Source organism: Pseudopipra pipra, chromosome W (assembly GCF_036250125.1).
Source record: "Pseudopipra pipra isolate bDixPip1 chromosome W, bDixPip1.hap1, whole genome shotgun sequence".
Classification (NCBI taxonomy): domain Eukaryota; kingdom Metazoa; phylum Chordata; class Aves; order Passeriformes; family Pipridae; genus Pseudopipra; species Pseudopipra pipra.
Genome location: NC_087580.1, coordinates 39,582,539 through 39,605,416, shown reverse-complemented (window position 1 = coordinate 39,605,416; position 22,878 = coordinate 39,582,539). Strand labels below are relative to the sequence as shown.

At 57.9% G+C, this 22,878-nt stretch overlaps 1 protein-coding gene and 1 long non-coding RNA gene across 2 annotated transcripts in view; one reads left to right on the top strand and one right to left on the bottom strand.

The window, feature by feature from the left end:
• The window catches only part of LOC135405704 (uncharacterized), a 614,579-nt gene that overhangs the window by 387,738 nt on the left and 203,963 nt on the right, over positions 1-22,878 (bottom strand). The window lies entirely within an intron of this gene.
• Positions 4,573-6,410, top strand: LOC135405298 (zinc finger protein 501-like). The gene has a single exon (XM_064639967.1). The coding sequence runs from the start codon at positions 4,627-4,629 to the stop codon at positions 5,929-5,931; it is 1,305 nt and encodes a 434-aa protein (XP_064496037.1). The 5' UTR covers positions 4,573-4,626; the 3' UTR covers positions 5,932-6,410.

The following is a 22,878-nucleotide window of genomic DNA, read 5'->3' as shown; positions in this document are numbered from 1 at the left end:
TCCCGCCACAGCGCCCCCTGCCGGCCCGGCGGACCGACCCCAGGGGAAGGGCATCCCAATGCCCCCCCCGAACCCCAGAGACCCCCAACACGCAGCACACAGAGACCCCAAAGGGACTGGGGCCCGGGGTCCCCTAAAGCCCAGCAGTGGGGTTCAGGGGATCTCCCAGCCCCCAGGGGAAGGAGTCGTGGGGGTGCCCCCCAGAGTCTGGGGGGGAGATGTACCGCATCCGTGTAAGGGGCTCCCGGTGCCCCTCAGTACGGCCCAGTAACCCCCTCAGTGACCAGCCAGTGTGTCCCAGTGACCTCCCACTGCCCCCCAGTATGGCCCAGTGATGTTCCAGTGAGCACCCAGTAACCCCCAGTATGGCCCAGTAACATGCCAGTGTCTCTCCCTGTGTTCTGGTAATCCCCCAGTAACTCCCCAGTCCCTCCCAGTGCCCTCCCAGGATCCCTCAGTAACCCTCTAGTCCCTCCCAGTGCCCTCTGGTTCCCCCCAGTGTGTCCCAGTATCCTCCAGTAATACCTCAGTGCCCCCCAAACCCCCCCGACTGTCCCCAACGTGTCTGCAGATGCCCTTGGTCTTTCTGTGAGCGTGTGGGGGGGCATTTTTGGGGTCAAAGGGTCCAGGGGGGGCTCCTGGGGTGAGATGGAGGGTTGGGGACATCAGGGATGGGGCTTGGGGCCAGTGGAATTGGGGGTGTCAAGGGGGGAATAATGGCAATGGGGAGGCCCTGGGGACATTGGAGACACCAGGGTTGTCTTGGAGTGTCAAGGGGGAATTAGGAACACCAAGAGGGTCTTGGGGACACCGGGGAGGTCTCAGGACTCACCTGCTCTTGGTGCAGCCCCTCATCTCCCCCCAAGACCTCTTTCACCTCCCTATGTGTCCCTTAACCTCCATTTTCCCTTTAGTCCCCGTCCCCCCACAGATCCTTTTTTATGCCCCAATGCCCCCAAAACCTGTTTTAACTCCCCCAAATACACCCAAAGACCCCTAAACCCCCCCAAATCCCCATCCAAACCCCCAGATCCCTTCAAATCTCCCCCAGCCCCCCCCTCAAATCTATTCCAACCCCCCTCCACGAGGGATCACCCGGCACCCTGGGACAGGAACACAGTGGGCTGTACTGGGGGCACTGGGCTGTACTGGGAGGGCACTGGGGGGGGCTCAGGTGTCCCAGGACAACGTGGCCCAGCTCCAGGAGAGATCTGGGGAGCAGTGCAGAGGTACTGGTCTGTACTGGTTTGTGCTGGTCTGTCCTGGTCTGTCCTGATCTGTCCTGGTCTGTACCCCCAATCCCCAAAGCCCCTCCCCAGCTCCCCCAGGACCCTCCCAAAGCCCCGAGACCCACCCAGGCCCCTGACTTGGTCCTGCTGCCCCTTGAGCATCTGCAGCTGCTGCAGAACCAGGCATTTCATCAGCAAATGTGCAGGTGACACCAAGCTGGGGGTGTGTTGATGTGCTGGAAGGCAGGAGGGCTCTGCAGAGGGACCTGGCCCAGCTGGATCCATGGGCTGATTGCAAGGGGATGAGGTTCCAGCAGGCCAAGGGCCGGGTCCTGCCCTTTGGCCACAAGAAGCCCCGTCAGCCCCCCGGGCTGGGGCCAGAGTGTCTGGAGAGCAGGCAGGCAGAAAGGGAGCTGGGAGTGGGGATGGACAGGAAGCTGAAGAGGAGGCAGAGTGTGGCCAGGTGGCCAAGAGGGCCAATGGATGGTGGCCTGTGTGAGGAAGAGTGTGTCAGCAGGAGCAGAGAAGTGCTTGTTGGGCTGGACTGAGTGCTGCTGAGGCCACCCCTGGAGTGCTGTGTCCAGCTCTGGGCCCCTGAGTTGAGGAAGGCCCTGGAGGGGCTGGAGCAGGAGCAGAGAAGAGCAGCGAGGCTGGAGAAGGGAGTGGAGCCCAAGTGGTGTGAGGAGAGGCTGAGGGAGCTGGGGGTGTTGAGGCTGGAGAAGAGGAGGCTCAGGGGAGACCTCCTGACTGTCTGCAAGTCCCTGCCAGGAGGTTGGAGCCAGGTGGGGGTGGGGCTGTTGTGCCAGGAAGCAGCAGTAGGACAAGAGGGCTGGGTCTTGAGCTGTGCCAGGGGAGGTTTAGGTTGGATATTAGGAAGCAATTTTTTCCCCAGAGAGTAGTCAGGCCTTGGAATGGTCTGGGCAGGGAGGGGGTGGAGTCAGCGTCCCTGGAGGTGTTGAAGGTGAGAGTGGATGTGGCCTCAGTGCCATGGTCTGGGAAGCACGGCGGGGTTGGATCCAGGGTTGGACTTGATGATCTCTGAGGTCTTTTCCAACGTGGCTGATTCTGTGATTCTGTGGTTCCCATTCCTATGGCAGCACATGCTTGAGGCTCTATCCTCAGGGTGATAGAGATGTCTGTCCATATCTATCTCCAAGGTTAGTCTGTAAATGTGTGGTGTTAGAAAAGCAGGCTGAGTTCTGGGCTGGTTATAGAAGGAGAAAGAAGCCCAGAGGCCAGTGCAAGCAGGCAGCCCTGAGCTTGCACATGATGTCCCCTCCCTGCAGGTTCCTGTCCTTGAGCCCAGGCCCTGAGGTGAGGCTGAGAAGTGGCGCAGAGGTGAGCCCAGAGCTGTCCCTGAGGTGAGGTTGAGAATAAGTGCAAGGCAGAGGTGCTGCTGAGGAAGGAGAGCCCTGTGGTGGGAAGAGAGGCAAAGCTGTGAAAGCCCATCCCCGAGCAGGTGCTGTGTCCATCCCCTGTGTGCCAGGTGAGCTGGGGCTTTGCTGCAGAGCTGCGGGCGCTGATTTGAGCGTCTCCAAGTGCTGAGATGGTGGGCACCCAGGAACACAAACTGTGCCTGGCCACGGAGCCTGCAAGGAGGAGCAGAGACAGCGGTGGCAGTGTGGGGGGCCAGGTTGTCCCTGTGCCTTCCCCTGCAGGCCCTGTCTGTCCCTGCTGGGCCCCTGTCCATCCCCATCAGGTCCCTGCCCGTCCCCCCGGGCTGAGCTCCCCCCAGGAAGTGCCGTGGAGCTGAAGCTGCTGCCATCCCCCCCCTGCAGCCACTGCCCCAGGCAAGGGAGCAGCAAAGGCAGGGCCAGGAGCAGAGGCAGCAGCAGGGGAGCCCTGGGGGGGCCGGGAAACTCTTGTGTGGGTTAGGAAAGAGGCGCTGGGCACGAGGTCGGGGCTGTGCTGAGCAGGCCCAGCCCTCACATCCCCCCAGCCAACGCCGGCTGCCCGGGGGGCTTGGGAGGGACCCCCAGCCCGTGTGCCCCACACTGAGCTGGCAGAGAGAGAGCCAAGGGACAGGGCCACGGGCAGGGCCACAGGTGAGGGACAGGCAGGGCCATTGCAGGGCCACGGTGAGGGCACAGCCTGTGGCAGCAGAGCTGCCCAGGGCCGGGGGCAGCCGGGGGTGTTGGGACCAGCCAGTGCTGGGGCCAAGCAGAGCACGAGTCTTCTTGCAGACCCCTGGAGCAGCCTCTCGCTTGCCAGCCCTGCCCTGGTGGGGTGACATTGTCCCCTCCCTGCAGGACACTCCCTCAGAACTCTTTGGGGGGGCCTTTTGTGTCTATTGCTGGTTGCTGATTCCTTCTGGGGACCTGAGGGCCCCTCTGCAATCCCATCCATGGGGCACAATCTCCTCTCCAGCGTTTGACTCCCTGCAGACTTTGCAGGGAAATCTGTGCTGGCAGCTGCATCCTGAGCCCCAGGGCAGTTTGTATCCCTGAGTGCTGATCCATCCTGGGGACCCAAGGGATCCTCTGCCACTCCATCCATGCAGCAGGAGTCACCCTCCTGCCCTTGACTCCCTGCAGAGGAACAAGTGCCATCTCTCTGTTTGGGAGAATCCAGATGCTGCCCCTGGGCCATCAGAAGTGGTGCTAAAGCCTCTTTCAGCCCAGCCCCAGGTGCATTTTTCTCATCCCCTCACTGAGTGCCTGCTCCCCCAGCCAGCACTGACCAACCAGGGAGTTTGGCACACGTGGTTTGGTGGTTTGGAGAAACAGCCCCGGGCTGGCAGAAACAGCCCTGGTGAGGTGCCCACACTGTCAGGGGGCCAGGGGATCGCTGATCCAGGGGAACCAGCTGGAGCTCTGGGTGAACCTGAGCTGAAGGGCCTGTGACCTGTGGATGAGTCCAAGATGGAGCAGAGACCCCCCTGCAGCCCGGGAGGAGCCCACGCCAGAGCAGCGGATGCCCAGAGGAGGTTGAGAGCCTGTGGGAAGCCCCTGCAGAGCCGAGGGAGCAAAGCCCTGATTGTTCCCCCAATTTGTTTTTGGAAGACTTTTTTTGGTCTAATCTTCATGGTTTTGAGTATTTTTTAGCTGAATCTCAACTTTTTGCAGTTTGGGGGGGCAGGGGTCTTCCTGCTGTTTCTAAGAGGGTTTTGCCTGAATCTCATTGGTTTGGGTTTTTCTGGGCTGAATCTTGGTGTTTTGGAGGTTTTTATGGACACAGGATGCCCGGTGAGTTCTAGAGATGGACTTGGGCAGGAGGAACCCCCAAGCCAACGCGCTCAGCCCTTGTTTTCCCCTCATCAGGATTTGTCCTTCCCAAAGCTTGGGCGGATGGAGGAGGAGGCTGCGAGGAAGAGGAAGATGCCTTGGGCCCCCCAGGCAGGTGAGGAGGAAGTCAGTGTCCCTTTGGGCGGGTGTTGTGCTGGCTCTGTCAGCCGAGCATGGCCCCGGCTGCAGGACAACCCCGCTGGCGCCGCCGTCCTGCCGGGGCCGGAGTTGGGGGGATGTCCTTGGCCTTCCCTGTGGGCCGGAGGCAAATCCCCTGCCTGTCCTTCTTGCTTCCTGCCCCAGGCCCCGAGCTGAGGACGGAGAGCCCGGAGGACAAATCCCCCCGTGAGACCCTGGTGGGAGAGGCCGTTTTGAAGGGCTCCCTGGCGCAGGAAGGCAGCGGGGAGGAAAAGGGCCGGAGATCCCCCCGCAGGAGGGGCTCCAAAGCCATCCCAGGGTGCTCTGAGGAGGAAAGAGCCAGCCTGTGCCAGGAAGGCGGCCGGAGCTTGAGCCAGAGCTCTGAGCTGGTGGTCCCTGAGCAGCCTCCCAGCAGAGAGAAGACCCTCAGGTGCTTGGAATGTGGGAAGAGCTTCAAGAACAGCTCCCACCTGATCCGACACCAGCAGATCCACACTGGGGCACGTCCCTACACGTGTGGGGAATGTGGGAAGAGCTTCAACCAGAGCTCCCACCTGTTCAAACACCAGTGCGTCCACACTGGGGAATGGCCCTACAAATGTGGGGAATGTGGGAAGAGCTTCAGTGACAGCTTCAGCCTGATCCGACACCTGCACATCCACACCGGGGAACGGCCGTACACGTGTGAGGAATGTGGGAAGAGCTTCAGGGACAGCTGCAACCTGATCCGACACCTGCACATCCACACTGGGGAACGGCCCTACACGTGTGGGGAATGTGGGAAGAGCTTCAGGGACAGCTGCAGCCTGATCCGACACCTGCACATCCACACTGGGGAACGGCCCTACACGTGTGGGGAATGTGGGAAGAGCTTCAGGGACAGCTGCAGCCTCCGCACCCACCAGCTCATCCACACTAGGGAACAGCCCTACCTCTGTCAGAAATGTGGGAAGAGCTTTAGGAAGAGCTCCAGCCTGATCCAACACCAGCACATCCACACTGGGGAAAGTCCCTACCTCTGTGAGGAATGTGGGAAGAGCTTTAGGAGCAGCTCCAACCTCATCACCCACAAGCGCATCCACACTGGTGAACGGCCCTACAAGTGCTTGCAATGTGGGAAGAGGTTTCAGACCAGCTCAAGTCTCCTCAGACATGAGCGGACGCACACGGATGAGAGGCCCTTCTGCTGCACTGACTGCGGGAAGGGCTTCAACCGGAACTCCCACCTCATCACCCACCGGCGCATCCACACCGGGGAGAGGCCCTACAAGTGTGGGGAGTGTGGGAAGACCTTCCCCCACAGCTCTACCTTGACCAAACACCAACGGACCCACCAGTAAGGGAAGCCCTACCAGTGCCCCGACTGCGGGAAGAGCTTCGGCTGCTGCTTCCACCCCGAATGAACCCCCTGATGGTGAGGCAACCCTTGGAGTCCAGTGACTGTCAGTCCATCCCTTTTGACCACAAAGGGCCAGTCCCCTTTCCCAGGGGCAGCTTCTTCCAATAGAACCCTTCTTGGAGGGGTGTGTGGAGATTCCTGCCTTGGCTGGGGACCCCCCCAAGGTCACTGCTGGAGGCTGAGAGCAGAGATCTCCCCCCGAGCGTTGGTCTGGGGGAGTTCCATCCATCTCTAATTAAGAATTACTGCTTTTGTGCCAGCTTGAGTAGAATTGCTTCAACAATTGCTTTAGTGTAGAGCACTGTCCTGTCTTATCCTGTACTCTGGTAGTTTTAGTGTTTCTCTTGTGCAGTAAATAATTCTGATGAAGATCTTTTGTCTGATCATTTGGAACCCTAAATAAATTCATTTCTATCAATAGATCTGATTTGCCATCGTTAAAACCTGGGGAACAAAAGTGGTTCAGTCACACCCCTGTAATTCCTCTAAACAAACTGTTGGCATAATCCAAGGCTGAGATTGGATCCATCAGCCCCCAGCACCCCACAGGAAGTTGGGAGCTCAGGGGGCCATCCCCCTTTGCCAACACCCGTGCCCAAAGACCCTCATAGGACCATCCGACCCACCAGACCACCCTCCCTTTTCCACCCTTCTCCCTGTTCCTCCCACTTTTCCAAAGTCCCCTCAATCCCCACCCCACCCCCGGATTACTCTGGGGGTCCCAACCCCCATTTTTCCCTCCTCTCACATCTTCCACATCATCCCCCAATCCCCAGCTTCCTCCAACTCAGTTTGGGGTCCCAGCACCCCAAAAAAGGGGTTAGGTGGGATCCTGGGTGGGCTCTGAATATGTTTGGGGGGTTCTCCGGGGCCCATGGGGAGATTAAGGGGGGTCCCAGCACCTTTGGGGGTGAGCTGGGTGCCTTTTAAGGGGCAGGTGCCCCACCAAGACCCTCCCAGAGTGGCTTGACACAGGGGGAACACAGGGGGGTCCCCATTCCCAATCCATCCTGGGGCTGGTTCTGCCCCCCCAAACTCAGCTCCACCCCTTGGGATTCCCCCAAGCCCCTCCCCCACTGCCCCCCAATAACCAGGACTGGGGAGAACTGGGAAGCTTTCCTGGGATCACTGGGAGCAGCCGGGCAGAGGCAGTGACAGCAGGGGAGGGGGGACACCCAACCCCCCCAAAATACTCACGGGGATGGGGGGGGTCCAGGCTGGGCCCGAAGCCCCGGGGAGGGGCTGCGGCCGCCGCCGGCTCAGGAGCTCTGTGGGGAGAGAAAAGGGGGTGACAGGGGCCACAGGAATCATACTGGGAGCACCTGACAGCATGGTGGAGGCATCTGGGATATACTGGGAGTGGCTGGGAGTGACTGGAACCATAGTAGGGATGACTGGGAGCAACTGGAACCACGCTGGGGGCAACTGGGATCATACTGGGAGCAGCTGGGCTCCTATTGGAGTCATACTGGGATCATACTGGGAGTGACTGCAATAATCCTGGGAGTGTGTGAGAGGGACTGCAGCCATACTGGGGATGAGTGGGATCAAACTGGCTTTGTACTGGAAGTGTCTGGAAGTCACCGGTATCATACTGGTGGCAACTGTGATTGTACTGGGATCATACTGGGATCAGAGTAGGATCATACTGGGAGCAACTGGTTCTATGCTAGGGGCAGCTGGGAACTACTAGGATCCCACTGGGAGGAACTGGGAGCAACTGGGACCATGCTGGGCACAACTGGGATCATATTGGGAGCAACTGGGCCCACATTGAAGGTGGCTGGGGTCATACTGGGAGTGACTGGGAGCATTCTGAGGGCAGTTGGGACCATGTTGGCACAACTGGGATATACTGGGAGCAAGTGGGATCACGCTGGAAGTGATTGGGATCATACTGGGAGGCACTAGGACCCCACTGGGGGTGACTGAGAGTGGCTGTGAGCAACTGGGATCATGCTGGAAGCTACTGGGAGCATTCAGGAGTGAGTGGGACCACACTGGGGGCAACTGGGATATACTGGGAGAGACCAAGAGTGACTGGGATCATACTGGGACTGCCTGGGAGTGTACTGGGAGTGACTGGGAGCATGCTGAGGTCAGCTGGGATATACTGGGAGAGACTGGGAGTGACAGGGATCCTACTGGGAGGGACTGGAACTCTAGTGGGGTGACTGGGAGCAAGTGGGACCCTGCTGGGGGCAAATGGTTTTATCCTGGGGGTGACAGGGAATGTCTGGGTTCATCCTGGGTGTGACTGCCACCATATAGGGGGTCACTGGGATCATACAGGAGTCATACTGGGAGGGACTGGGAGGGACTGGAACTACAGTGGGGTGACTGGGAGCAACTGGGCCCATGCAGGGGTAACTTGGGGGGTAACTTGGATCCTACTAGGAGAGACTGGGATCATTCTGGGAGTGACTGGAACCATAGTAGGGGTGAATGGGAGCAACTGAAACCACGCTGGGGGCAACTGGGATCATACTGGGAGCAGCTGGGCCCCTACTGAGGTTGTACTGGGGTCATACTGAGAGCAGCTGGGCCCCTAGTGGGGTCTTACTGGGAGTGACTGCAATAATCCTGGGAGTGTGTGAGAGGGACTGCAGCCATGCTGGGGATGAGTGGGATCAAACTGGCTTCATACTGGAAGTGTCTGGAAGTTACTGGGATCATACTGGGGGTGACTGGACTCATACTGGGATCATACTGGGAGCAACTGGGACCATGCAAAAGGCAAATGGCATCCTCCAGGGAGTGACTGGAAGTGACTGGGGCCACACTGGACTCAGACTGGGAGTCCCTGAGAGTGAAAGGAACCATCCTGGGGGTGGCTGGGAGCAACTGGGACCACCTTGGGGGCAACTGTGATCCTATTGGGAGTGACTGGCAGTGACTGGGATCATAGTGGGAGTGACCAGCACCATACTGGAATCATAGTGGGAGTGACTGTAAGGGACCAGGATCAAACTGGGAGTGACTGGAACTACACAGGGGGGATTTGGGAGCCAGTGGGACCATGCTGGAAGGCAACTGGGAACATCCTTGGAGCAACTGGGATCCTGCTGGAAGCAACTGGAAGTAACTGGGAGTGACAGGGTGCATGCTGGAGGCAACTGGCATAAACTGGGAGTGAGTGGGAGTGACCAGGATCATCCTGATGGAAACTGGAACCATCCTGGGGCAAGTGGAAGTAACTGGGTGCAGTGGGTTTCTGTGGTTGGGTTTTGGCAGCGGGGGGGCTACAGGGCTGGCTTCTGTTAGAAGCTGCCAGAAGCTTCCCCTGTCCCGTGGAGCCAATGCCAGTGGCTCCAGGACAGAATTCCTGCTGCTGGCCAAGGCCGGGCCAGTCAGGAGTGACAGTAACACCTCTGGGATAACATATTTAGGAACAGAAAGTTGTGGTACAGAAAGAGTTCCAGCCAGGAAAGAGCAAAATGAGAACATGGGAACAGCAATGCAGACCCCAAGGGCAGGGCAGGAGGAGGGGCAGGAGGTGCTCCAGGCACCGGAGCTGAGGCCCTGCAGCCCCTGGGGCAGAGCAGGGTGGGGCAGCTGTGCCCCTGCAGCCCCTGGGGGACCATCGGGGTGCAGAGACCCCCCTGCAGCCCATGGAGGCTCCCATGCTGCAGCAGGTGGATGCAGGAAGGAGGCTGTGACCCCGTGGCAGGCCCAGGATGGAGCAGGGTCCTGGTAGGGACCTGCAGCCCATGGAGAGGGAAGCCCAGGCTGGAGCAGGCTTTTCCTGGGCAGGACTCATGGCCCCTGTGGGGGACCCACACCAGTACAGCTCATCCATGAAGGACTGACCCCATGGAGGAGTGACCCACGGGACAGCAGGTTGGGAAGAGCTGCTGCCCGAGGGATGGACCAGAGAGGTCCATCAAGGACTGTCTCCCGTGGGAGGGACCAGAGAGGTCCATCAAGGACTGTCTCCCGTGGGAGGGACCCCATGGGAGCAGGGAAAGGACTCCAACTCCTCTCCCTGAGCAGTGGCAGAAACAACTGACAGTGACCCCCATTCCCGTCCCCCTGCACCGCTGAGGGGGAGGAGGGAGAACATGAAAAGAGGGGTGGGGGGAAGGTGTTTTTAAGACTTTTATTTCTCACTCTTTGGCTCTTATCCTGTTAGTAATAAATTTAAGTACTATTCCCACTTGGAGTCTGTTTTGCCCATGAAGGTGATCAGTCACTGACCTCTCCCAGCTCTTATCTCTGCTCAGGAATTCTTTACTGTTTTTTTTGTATCTCTCCTCTGCCCAGTTGCAGAGGGAGAGTGAGAGAACGGCTTTAGTGGGTACCTGATATCTGGCCAGGGCCAACTCACTACAAGAATATAAAAAGAAGTAAATTTTTTTGTCTTGTTCTGATGCGGTTAAGGAGCTGGAAATCCAAGACTGGTGCAGGGAGGTCCAAAGCATGGCTTTGTGTCTGGATGAGGGAGACATCACATTTAGAGGAGACAGACTCTGCAGTTGCTTTCCTAGACTTTGTCCCACCTTAATGGTGTTTTTCCACCCACAGCAGCGTTGCTGGGAGATGTTGCAGTGGCACATCCACCCTTCTCTGCCAGGGCAGCATCTTGGCCCTTCCCACCCCACCATGGATTTTCCATTCCTGTGGCAGGGACTTGTCCCCACCTGATATCCGAATGGGAAATGCAACTCCTGTGGGTGGCTTCCATGGTTCCACCACAGGCTGGCACAGATTCTGATCCAGCTTTGAGAAATTGTGTGGTCTATGTGTTCTGGATAAAGCTGTCCCAACTTTGCACATTGTGATCCGAGGGAGTTTCGGTGGCCAGTTTGTGTATCAAAAGCACTCAGTAGTAAAATGTACCAAGTTGCACCTGTGCACAAATCCGCATGAGCTCAATGCCCTGAGTACCCACACAGGCTTTTCTGTCTCGAATCCTGCTCATTCTGTGCCTGGGACTGGATTTATTTCAGCAGCTAAATGGTTCACTGGAGGACTAATTGAGTCTGAGAGCTCCAGTCCTTTGCAACAGATTATTGACGTGCTGGTAGGAGCGGCTCCCTTCCTTCCCTTCCCCCTTCATTATAAAAACACGAACTGTAGAGAAACCAAATACCACACGGCCCCTGCGCCGAGCCCGTCAGCGCTCCCGGCTCGGTGTTCAGCACAGAAAGTCCCTTTATATTTGGGAAGCGGAGGGAGAAAATTCTGGAAGTGCGAGAATGCGGCAATAGCTGGGATGAACTGGGACCCCTTAGGAAAGGATTGGGAGGTACTGGGATAAACTGGGAGCCCCGAGGAAGGAACTGGGGCCCTTCCGCCATTTGCGTAGCGCTGAGGGCAGGGCGCTTACGCCACTTGCGTAGCCTTACGCAGTTTACGTAACTCCCCTCTTTTGCCGTTACCGGCGGCCCCTTACGCCGTTTGCGTAGGGCTGTGGGCACTGGCAGATCCCCTTACGCCGTTTGCGTAGGGCTGTGGGCAACGGCAGAGCCCCTTACGACGTTTGCGTAGGGCTGTGGGCAACGGCAGAGCCCTTTACGCCGTTTGCGTAGGGCTGTGGGCACTGGCAGATCCCCTTACGCCGTTTGCGTAGGGCTGTGGGCAGCGGCGTTAGGAGCGGACTGGGGCGGACTGGGATGGACTGGGAGCCCTTAGGAAGGGACTGGGAGCCCTTTGGAGAGGACTGGGATGAACCGGGAAAGGTCTGCGAGCCCTTAGGAAGCCACCGGGGTCCTTCCGCCATTTGCGTAGCGCTAAAGGCAGGACCCTTGCACCATTTGCGTAGCCTTACGCAACTTACGTAACTCCCTCCATTATCATTACCAGTACCCCCCTTACGCCGTTTGCGTAGCGCCGCGGGCATTGCCAGCCCCTTACGCAATTTGCGTAGCGCCGCTCCTTTGCCGCCCGCGTCGCCGCCTTACGCCGTTTGCGTATCCCTGCGCCGTTTGCGCAGCGCGGCGGGGGCGGGCCCGTATCCCTGCGTGCCGATATTTATTTATCAGTGTCCAGGCGCTCGACCCCTCAGCCCCTCACACACCCACGGGCCCCACGGCAGCGCGGGGGAGAATCCCGGGGGTGTCCAAAAGCTCCTCCAAAAGTCAGTTTATGGCTTTGCAGAGGGCTCTCAGGAGTCACCAAGGGGCTGAATGTGAAGAGAGAAAAATTAAATCTTTAGGGGGGGGGGGGAATATAACAATTGCATTTCTGTTTTCCCGAGGAGCCGTGGGTGTTTTTAGGCAGCTGCCTGCAGAGGCCATCGCCATTTCGTGAGGTGGCATTAATGCAGGAGGAGACTTGTGCTGCTCATGGAAATTCGGATTTTAAGGTTTTTCTCCTTGGTTTGAAGCTTCGTCATTCTTCCTTCACCCTCTTTCAGAGCAAAGGCTTTAATTTTTAAACTTAAGGGGAAAAAGTAATAACAACAAGTGAGGAAAACTAGGGGGAAAAGGGAAAAGTTCTTCTGAAAGGATTACAATGTGCAAGCAAAATCAGTTCTCTCTCTAGGAGAGAAAAAAATATTAGAGGTGTAAATTGGCTCCAAAAATGCCCCCAACGCCATGGGGAGGATAATCAGGATGACAAGTCTCTGGGAGCTGCAAGAGAGAGAATTAATGCTGGCATTTGGAAAGACAAGTGATAGTGCTGCATTTGATCTGGGTTTCATGTCATTATTTTCTGGTTTCAGAGTAAGAAAAAGCTGCTCATTTACTTTTCATGTAGCTGTATTTTTTTTCCTGACTTCTTGAGGAGGCAGAGCTGATGAAATCGTGCTGGAAGAGGCCTGAAGCTTTTGATCTGATGTTCAGCTTCAACAAATTTCACTTGTGGAGTTTCTGCACTTTGGGGGAGGCTGCAGGTTATAGAATGAATTAGTGCATCTGCTAAAGGAAGAGGAGTATTAGTCATGTTTAAAACCAAGACTAAGTCAGATTCCTCCACATTGGCTGCAGTTGAATTTTGCAAGGTTTCTGATCTCCTCGCTCTGGCTGTGAAGGTGTTTCCTTTTCAAGCCTGTCACCTGCAAAGATTTCTCTGGGACAGTGATTTCTTCATCACAGAAAAGCAATGTAGAGAAACCTCTTTGCCACCCCAAGATCATTATTTTCTTGATTGCCCTCTTGTACTCTGCTGAGGTTCCATTACATCTGCAGGTCAAATGTAACCTGAATGCAGCACTGATCACAGAGAACAGTAAATATAGTACAGAGCTTTAGTGTGAACTTCATGCACATCCTTGGTTTGTTTGTGTAAGACTGTGTATTATACAGATAATATAAAGCATAAAATAGTTTTCATATATAAAAATTACTTTTCCAGCACATACTAATGTGTCTTTCATAACCTCCTAATTAGGTTATGTTTTCTCCTAAACTTAATTCCACTTTATGACCAACAGTTGAGTAGACTTCAACTTTTTCACTCTGTTCAGTGTGTGTGTATATATATGTATACACAAGAAGATAGTCCTTTATTCAGCATATGGGCCTACATACCAAGCCCAAAGCCCTCTACTCAGTGCTGATGGGCAAACGCTTCTAACAGATAAAACCTCCATTCTGAATCGATGGTCTGAACACTTTCAGACTCTTTTCAGCACCAACTGTGTAGTCCAAGATTCAGCAATTCAGTCCATCACACAACAACCAGTGAAATATGAATTGGATACTGCCCCCACTTTAGGAGAAACCCTTAAGGCCATACAGCAGGTGAAAATCAGCAAGGCAGCTGGGGTTGATGGAATTCCACCCAAAGTCTGGAAACGTGGGGGCCTTGCACTCCATGCTAAATTTCATGAGTTTGTGGTGCGCTGTTGGGAACCAGGCGAACTACCATCAGGCCTTCGAGATGCAGTCATCATCACTTTGTATAAGAAGAAAAGTACTAAATCAGACTGCTCATATTACCCTGGTATTACTCTGCTCTCCATTGCTGGCAAAATCCTGGCAAGAATACTCTTGAACAGACTAATACCTGCTATAGCAGAAGGAATGCTACCTGAAAGTCAGTGTGGTTTCAGAGCCAACAGGAGCACCACAGACATGGTGTTTTTTCTCAGACAACTGCAAGAGAAGTGTAGGGAACAGAACAAAAGTCTCTATGTAACCTTTGTCGACCTCACCAAGGCTTTTGGTACTGTGAGCAGAAAAGGTCTGTGGCAGATTTTGGAATGTTTAGGTTGTCCCTCGAAGTTCCTTAAAATGATCATCTCACTCCATGAGGATCAGCACGGCCAAGTCAGATGTGGTGATGAACTTTCTGAGCCCTTTCTAATAACCAGTGGTGTGAAACAAGGCTGCGTTCTCGCTCCAACCCTATTCACAGTCTTTTTCAGCAGGATGCTCCAAAGGGCCACGGCAGACCTCGATGATCAGGACGGTATCTACATTCGATACCGTACTGATGGAAGCCTTTTCAACCTAAGGCGACTGAAGGCCCACACCAAGACCTTAAACCATCTTGTCCGGGAGCTGCTTTCTGCTGATGACGCCGCCCTTGTTGCCCACACAGAAGCAGCTCTGCAGCGTTTAACATCCTGCTTTGCAGATACTGCTGAGCTCTTTGGGCTGGAAGTCAGCTTAAAGAAGACAGAAGTTCTCTATCAACTGGCACCTCAGTAAGTCTTCCATCATCCCCATATCACCATTGGCCAATCAGAACTCAAATCAGTTCAGCAGTTTAATTACCTAGGCAGCCTCATCTCCTCGGATGGTAAGATTGACAGAGATAGACAACAGGTTAGCAAAGGCATAGAGAGCTTTTGGAAAGCTTCATAAAAGAGTTTGATGAAATAAACACTTGAAGAAAAGTACAGAGATCAGTGTTTACAGAGCCATAGTGCTGTCCACTCTCTTATATGGATCTGAATCATGGGTCATCTACCACCACCACCTGCGTCTCCTGGAACGCTTCCAACAGTGCTGCCTCTGTACAATCCTAAACATCCACTGGTCAGATTATGTGACCAATACATCTGTTCTAGAACAAGCAGCAGTCACAAGTATTGAGGCCATGTTGCTGAGAACACAGCTGTGCTGGGCAGGGCACGTCTCCAGAATGAAGGACCAACCACTGCCTCCCTAAGATCCTGCTCTATGGTGAACTTGCCACCGGCTGCCACAAGAGAGGAGCCCCAAAGAGAAGATACAAGGACTCCCTGAAACAACATCTCAGCCTTGGCCATATTGATCACCATCACTGGTCTACTCTGACCTCCAGTCGGGAGGCCTGGAAACACACCATCTATAACACTGCTGATGCTTTTGAGAACGCACGCAGGATCACCCTTGAGGAGAAAAGACAAGGCAGAAAGAATCTTGCCTTGCAGAATATACCACCTAAGGAGTCTTTCTGCTGTACCTTTTGTAACCGGACATGTCTATCTCGTATTGGCCTTTTCAGTCACCAACGCTCTTGCAACAAATTTGGGTAGTGCCCTCCCCAAATCTTCATTTGCGAGGTCCAGCCATGATGAGTATTCTTACTGGCTATAACTGTGCTATATGTACATCTATAGCTCTAGCTCTGCTATTTGGTTTTTTTTTCTCTCTGAGAAGTAAGCTTTTTCGCTGGGTCTCAGGGACTTGGCAGGAAGCCAGGTCCAAACCAACACACGGCTGCAGCACAGGGCTTGCTGCTGTGCCACCTCCTGGGGTGCTGGGCCTGGGAGGACACAGGGGTCACAGAGTGGGGCACCGTGTGGGGACACAGGGAGAACTGTGGCTGCCCAGGCTGGAGAAGAGAAGGTTTTGGGGTGACCTTCCAGCCCCTTCCAGTGCCTAAAAGAGGCTCCAAGGGAGCTGGAGAGGGATTTTGGGTGAGGGCCTGGAGTGACAGGACAAGGGGGATAGCTTCACACCAGCAGAGGGCAGGGTGACATTGGCAGTGACCCTGAAATGGGGTGAGAAGGCTCAGGCAGCAGCTTGTCCTTTAGCCAAGGCGGCTTCTCCCAGGGAAAGCCCCATCCAGGGCTCAGCTTGTCCCACAAGCCTGGGGCCAGGGGTGCTGAGGGGGGAGCGTCCCGCTGCCTGCGGGACAGCCCAGGAAGGACAGGGTCGGCTCGGCACACTCAGCACCACGCAGCTGAAGGACACCAGGGCTTTGGGCACGTTGTTGCAGCTTTATTCAGCCCCAGTCCTTTAGCCAAGGCAAGCTGCACCTCTGCCGGGCTCACGGCCAGCAGCAGCGCAGTGCTCGCAGGAGGCCTCTTGGTCTTTGCTGCACGCAAGGACTCCTCAGAATGGAGGTTGTCCGAGCTGCCAGGGAGCTGACAGAGATGTCCCAGTCATTCTCCAAGGGCTGAAGTGCTGTGAGGGAAAGAAACAGAGCCCAGATCAAACCCCACATCTGCAGAGAGCCTCTGGATTCCCCACAGACCGCGCTCCCCACTCACCGCTCAGGATGTCAGCCTGACTCTCTGTGGTCTGCTCCCTCAGGCGCCGTGTGATGAGTCCTGGGCACAGAGCTCCATTAGCCCCTGCTCCCCAGCCTGCTCCCAGCAGCAGGGCCCCCAGTCCTACCCTCCTCCCCCTCAGCAGGGCTGAGCCCAGGAGCCCCCAGAAGCTCAGGGCAGTGGGACTGAGCAAGGCGGCCACCAAGCCCCGCTGCGTGGGCAGGGCTGGCAGAGGGAGGCAAGGCCCTGCCCGGGGTGTCCGGGGCTGGGGCAGCCCCAGGACTGCCCCTTGTTGCTGGGGTAGCCCCAGGACTGCCCCTCGTTGCTGGGGCAGCAGTGGCACAGGGGCCAGGCTGCCCCAGAGGCACCGCAGGGGCTGGCACTCACCGATGAACCTGACGGCCGCCAGGCGCACGTTGGCCTGAGGGTCCTGCAGGTAAGGCAGGCTCTGGTGGATGAAGTCTTCAGCCCTGCTCCTGCTCTTCTGCAGCTGCAGAGAGAACAAGGCATGTCTCTCCAGGGCTGTCACTGGGGCAGTTGGCTGGAGCAGTGCCTCCCGCCAGCACCCCCTGGGACGGAGAGGCCTCCCCTCCTGCTGGCTACAGGGAAGGGACAGGGGCCAGCAGAAGAGCCCCTGGGGCTCTGTTCTTGAGGGCAGCAACAGGGATGCAGCTCCAGGCTCTGCCCAGCTGCAGAGCCCCCAGCCCAGACATGGGATGAGGGCAGCCTTCCCCCAGCCCGGGCCCCTCAGCTTGTCCTTACCAAGCACGCTCCAAGCTCCCACAGCCGCTCTCTCTGCAGCAGGTGCTTGAGCGTCTTCCACTTCAGCAGCTCTGCGGCAGCAAGAAGGGCTTCCCTGGAGGCCTGCAGGACAGCATGAGCTGAGAGATGGCCTGGGGGCCTGGGCAAGGAGACATCTTGGCTCTGTTCCTGGGGGATCCTGCCTTTAGGAAGCTGGGACATGCCCTAGCCCAAATGTCTGCGAGCCTTTTGGGGACAACCCTGGAGGACAGGCATGGAGGCCCAAAGGCCTGGCCTCTGACACAGCCTGTGGGGATGCCCCTGCTCAGGCCGTGGTGGCCATGGGCTGCTGCCGAGCCCTGCAGGAGCAGGCAGGGCCGGTGTTGCACAGGGCCGTGCCAGCTTCTCTGGCCCTGCTGGCGCTGGCTCCGCACGGACCTTCCCACGGGCTGTGCTGGGGAAGCGCTGCCCGCTGCCAGCAGCCCTTGCCCCGATGCCCAGGAGCCCTGGGGGGTGTCAGCCCAGCCCTCTGTGTGTCAGGGCTCAGCCTTCAGCGCTGTACCTTGGCCACGCTGGGGACCTGGTCGCTCATGCGGAAGAGGAGAGGTACCAGTGCTCGCCACACCTCCTTCCTCATCCTCTTCTCATCCCTGCCGACCACCAACTGCAGCAGCTCCGTGAGCATGCGGATGGACAGCTCTCGCAGCTCGCTGCACTCCTGGCAGGAAGCAGGAAAAGGGAGTTTTGCAAACAGCAGCTCCCTGCCCACAGTGCAGAGGGCCGTGATCATGGCTGAGGGGAGGGCAGCGGCTGTGGTCTCACATTCCAGAAGAAGCAGCACTGGACTGAACAGCCCAGAAGCCATCCCAGGAGAGCCCAGGGGAGCAGAGCTGGCTCCAAGTGCTGCTCACAGGGCTGGGCTGCAGGGCAGCTGTCATTGTCCAGTGCCCATCTGAGGGGCTCAGGCTCCACATCAGCCTTACCGAGTCAAAGAGGGGCAGGAGCCTCCCCACAAGCTGCACAGCGATGAAGCTGGCCTTGCTCTTCTTCAGCTGACGCAGAACGTTTCGCAAGGCCAGCAGGATCTTCATCTGGGCGTCTTCACTGCCAGCTTGCAGGATCTTCATCATGCCCGGCAGGAAGAGTTCGATGTTTCTGGCCTGTAGAGAGAAGAAATGTCCATTGGGTGAAGAGGGCCGTGCCTGAAAAGCTCCCCAGGCAGCCACCCCAGGCCCCACCATGGCAGGGAGGGTGTTTGGAGCAGTCACCCCACGTTCTGAGTCCCAGGCCAGGCCAAACCACTGCTTTCCACACAGCCCCAGCCCCCATTTGCCAACAGGGCTGCCCCTGACACCGCCCTGCTCACCATCTCGGCTCTCTGCGACAGCCCCACGAGCCCTTCCAGCAGCAGCCTGGCCGTCCTCTCGTTTGGACAGCCCTGATGGCTCTCGATGTCGGGCTCGTCAGCCAAATCCTCCCACTCAGCCTTCCTGGAGGATGACTGCAGGAGCAAACAGAGCCGTGAGGGGCCGGCAGAGCCTGCAGGGCTGGTGGGAGGGGACCAGGGCCTTTGGTGGTCACTCACAGCCATGGGCTGGGTGCGGGGGCCTTCTGCGGAGCAGTGGAAGCACTGTCTGTGCAGCAGGTTGGCAAAGCCCTCCAAGATCTTGGCCAGCGTCTCCGGCATGGAGGACATCAGCTCCCACAGCTCCGGCGCAGTGCTGGAAGGCAGAGCACTGTCAGCAGGGCTGCCTCAGCCACAGTGCTGTGGCCTGGAGCAGCCCCCAGAACCTACCCCTTGGAGCCCTGGCTGCGTGTCCCTGGGGGCCCTGCCCGCGCGGGCAGGACGGGGCTGAGGGCGTGTTCCCCGTGGGGCTGGAGCACCATGCTGGCTCTGGGCTGGCTGGGCCAGCTTTGGCTGCTGTGAAGCAGGGCTGGAAAGCGGGGGGGGATGGAGGGCCTGACTCTGCAGGCTGTCCCGCAGCATTCCTTGGCTCTGGCAGCCAGAGAGTCTTGGGGTCCCTCTCCCCACAGGGAACAAGCCCACCCTCAAGGCCATCAGGGCCAGTACCTGTCTCCTTGAAGAGCCGCCTTGCACAGGAGGATGACCACGGTGGTGGGGTACAGGTTGGTCATCAGGCGAAGCAGTGACTCCGCTTTCTCCCACGCTGCCTGTGTGCTGCAGTATGGCAGGCTCTCAAGGATGCTGCTGACTATCTTGGGCGCCTGCAGGGGATACAGGTGAGGATGGCACTGCCCCCGGAGTGCAGCCATGTCCTTAGTTGCCCTTCCCATTCCCCTCTGCTGCTTTGAGGTGGCTTGGGGGGCCCAAGTCCCCTGTGCTCGGGAAGGAGGGATGCAGGGAGGAACAAGGCCCAAGAGGGCTGAAGGGCACGACAATGCAGCCACAGGCCACTTACGTCCATCAGCCAGACGTTCGGGTCTTCCAAGGCCACATCCAGCAGGCTGCTGGGCACCTGCTGGTCGAGGATGCTGGCATCTCCCAACGCCTCGATGGCCACGAGGATGACATCCGTCCTCTCGTGGGACCGCAGGTATTTTCCAAAGGTCTATGGCAGCAAGGAAGGAAGAGATGTTGCGCTGAGTGCCCTGATGGTGCTGCTTGGCTGAGCAGCTTGAGGGGCCCTGGCCGGATGTGCCCACCACTGCTGACAGCAGTGCCCACAGCAAAGCTGGCAGCAGTGCCTGCAGTCCCTGCATGGCAGAGGATGAGCAGAGAGGGTCCTCCTGCTGGGGGAGGAGGGCTCATGGGCACAGGCTGCTGGCCCCACCGAGAACCAGGGACTTCCTGGTGGCCAGGAGCACTGGAGCTCCTGCTGGGGCTGAAGCTGCTGCTGGGCCACTGGAGTGCAGCCCTCATGCTGTCCCTGCTCAAGGACGGCGTGAACCCTCTCCCCAGGGAGCTGAGGGCACGCCAGCCCCACTGCTGCGGGGTCCTTTGGCTCACACCAGTGCCCTGCTGGTGCCACGGACAGGAGTCCCAGCAAGGGCGCAGCTCCTCACCTTGGCACAGTCCCTGGCGCTCAGAGAACACAGCGCGGAGGTGGTCACGGCTTCCCAGTGGACTTGGTCTGCTCTGTCCTTTAGCCTGGATTCGACTAAACACCGGGGCAAACACACAAGAGTCAGGAAGGCAGAGCAGCTTTGCCAGCAAGCTCACCAAACCTCCCTGGCATCTGCTGGCAAGGGGGCAGGACAGGAGCAGCCGAGGATTTCATGAGGGCATCAGGAACAGCTTCTTGCTACAGGCACTGGAGGGACCAGCCAGGGTGGGGGATCTGCTCTTCCCCACCAGGGAAGACGTGGCTTTGGGACAGGGAAGTCAAGAGGGGCTTTGGCTGTGGGGTCCACAAACCAGCGGGCTCCAAGATCCTGAAAGCAAGGGGAGGAAGGAGAGCAGCAGCAAACAGATCCTGGCCTTGAGCAGAGCACTCAGCCTCTGCAGCAAACTGGCAGCTGGGAAGCTCTGGGAAGCAGCTGGGAGGAGCAAAGGAGGTCAGGAAGCAGATCTATCAGGAGATAGAGCAGATGAAGCCCACCACTGCTCTGCCTTTTTTACTTACAGATGAACTCAGCCAGGGCAAAAAGAGCATGGAAAGCTGCACAGCTTGTCTGCTCCTCAGAGAACCGGAAAAGGATGAGACGCCCCAGCAGCTTTCCTAGGAGCGGGAGCTGGATCTCCCCAGAGCAGACAGGTCCAGCAGTGCCTCTTCTGACGCTGGCATTTGCCTGGATGAGGGAGGCATGAGCAGAAGGGCTGAGGGCACAAAGGTGGTGCCAAAGCCCCCCATCTGAGAGTCTGCCCAGGGCTGGATTCCTGGAGAGACCAGGCTTTTCAGGGCCCTGCATCCCCATCTGTCAGAGCAGCCATGTGGGCAGCAGCCCTGGCATGGAGAGCAGCAGGGATGGGGGCAGGGCCTGGCTGGAGGGGGCCTGGTCCTTACCTGCAGAGTGGAATAGTCAGACATCACACGGGTCAGCACATCGATCCTTGCCATGGCCCTCTCCCTCACAGCCTCTCTCTTGCATCTGGTGAAGTCCAGCAGCAGCTGGGACAAGAGAAGCAGCGGGTGAGCCCTGGGAGCAGACTCCAACACCAGCAGCACAGCTCCACTGCTGGGCCACGCTTGCCCCATCCCTCAAGGGTTCCTCTCCCCTCCAGCAAAGTCTGCAGTGGGGTGTCTGCCCCTGGATTCCCACCCAGGTTGGGCACACAGGCCCAGAGCCAACCTCATGGCCAAGGAGGAGGGCAGGTGCCACCCTCTGCAGCCCCTGTGCTCCACAAGAGCCTGGGGCCTGCCCCTGCTTCCCCACAGGAGGTGGGCACCCTCCCTGCAGGGCACTCTGCCTGTTCAGCACTGCTCTGGGCACCACTCAGCCAGGAGTGGGCAAACCCTCCCCTCCAGGCTGAGGAACAGCCCTGGGAACCCCCCCTTTTTGCTTGTGCCAGACCTCCAAGATGCCCTGCAGCTCCTCGCTGACTCGAGAGGCAGGAAAGCTGAGCACCACTGTCCTCAGCATGCTGTCCATGGAGTTCAGGGTCTGCAAGGAACACAGAGAGCAGTGGCAGTCATTCTGCTGTTCCTCCCAGCCCCAGGAGAGCCATCTGAACCCCCTGTGCCACAGGAGGAGGAGGAGGATGCCCACACTTCCCTGAAGAGACATGGGCATAGACAGTCTTAGAGGGCAGAGCAGCCTGTGGCACGGGATGCGGCCAGGCCCACGGGAAGGGGACAGTAGCACGAGGGTGGGAAAGACCCTGCCCTGCCTGGGATCCCTGCTCCTGTGGCAGCATGGGGTAGCCAGGGAGCAGGCCAGAGGGGCTGGAGGCCCCTGGAGCTTAGCCAGCACTTACCTTGATATAGAGGGCAAGATCTGCTTTTGGCATTTCCTTCTCTGCAGGCAGCCAGAAGACACTTGAGAAACACGTGCGGAGGAGGCTTTTGGCTTTACCCTCCAGCGCTGTGTCCACCAAGCTGCAGGGAGAGGGCAGGACACAGGTTGCACACGGGTGCTGGGAGCAGCCCCTCGACAACTCGTGCGGGTGGCATCGGACCTCTGGGCCAGGGGGTCCATGACGGATGGGCAGGTACCTCAATTTCTCCAGAGCCAGCATGGAAAGATGCCGAAGGTCTGTGCACAGCTGGTCCCTTGGCTCTTCTTCCAGCAGCGCCTGCAGAGCACAACCGGATGGCACCTGCTGGCAGCTGCCAGCAGCCAGGGCCTCCAGTCCCTGACCCAACCAAGCGCTGTCCGCACAGGCTGCCTGTGCCAGGGGGCTTTGCTCCCTTCGCCACATTGCCCAGAGTGCCCTCACCTTGATGTTCTCTGCCAGCTGGTACATGTCACAGAACAGATCCAGGCCCTGGGTCAGGCCATGGTTCAAGGCGCTTCTGCACAGCACGGAGATGCTCTGGAGAAATGTGGCCTTGTCTCTCTCCTCCTGCCAGCCAGGGGACAGAGACACAAACACAGATTGTGAGTGGGTGGACACAGCCAGCGGGAGCACAGCACTGGGGGTGCAGTGCCCTGCGGGAGAAGCAGCCCTGCCCTGCCAGCACCCCTCCAGCAGCCTGGCAGCAGAGCCCCTGCCAGCAGACAGCAGCACAGCCCCCCTCCAGCTGGCCACAGTTACCTTGTTGGGGCTGGTGACAAAGGCCAGGATGGAATCAACAGCTTCCTGCTCCTCCTTGTAGATGGGCAACCAGCTGGCATCTAAGGGGGGAAAGAGCAGGGAGAGCTGCAGAGGGTCCA

Coding starts and splice junctions, on each gene's coding strand:
- LOC135405298 (XM_064639967.1), top strand. CDS start 4,627: ATGGCCCCGGCTGCAGGACAACCCCGCTGGCGCCGCCGTCCTGCCGGG.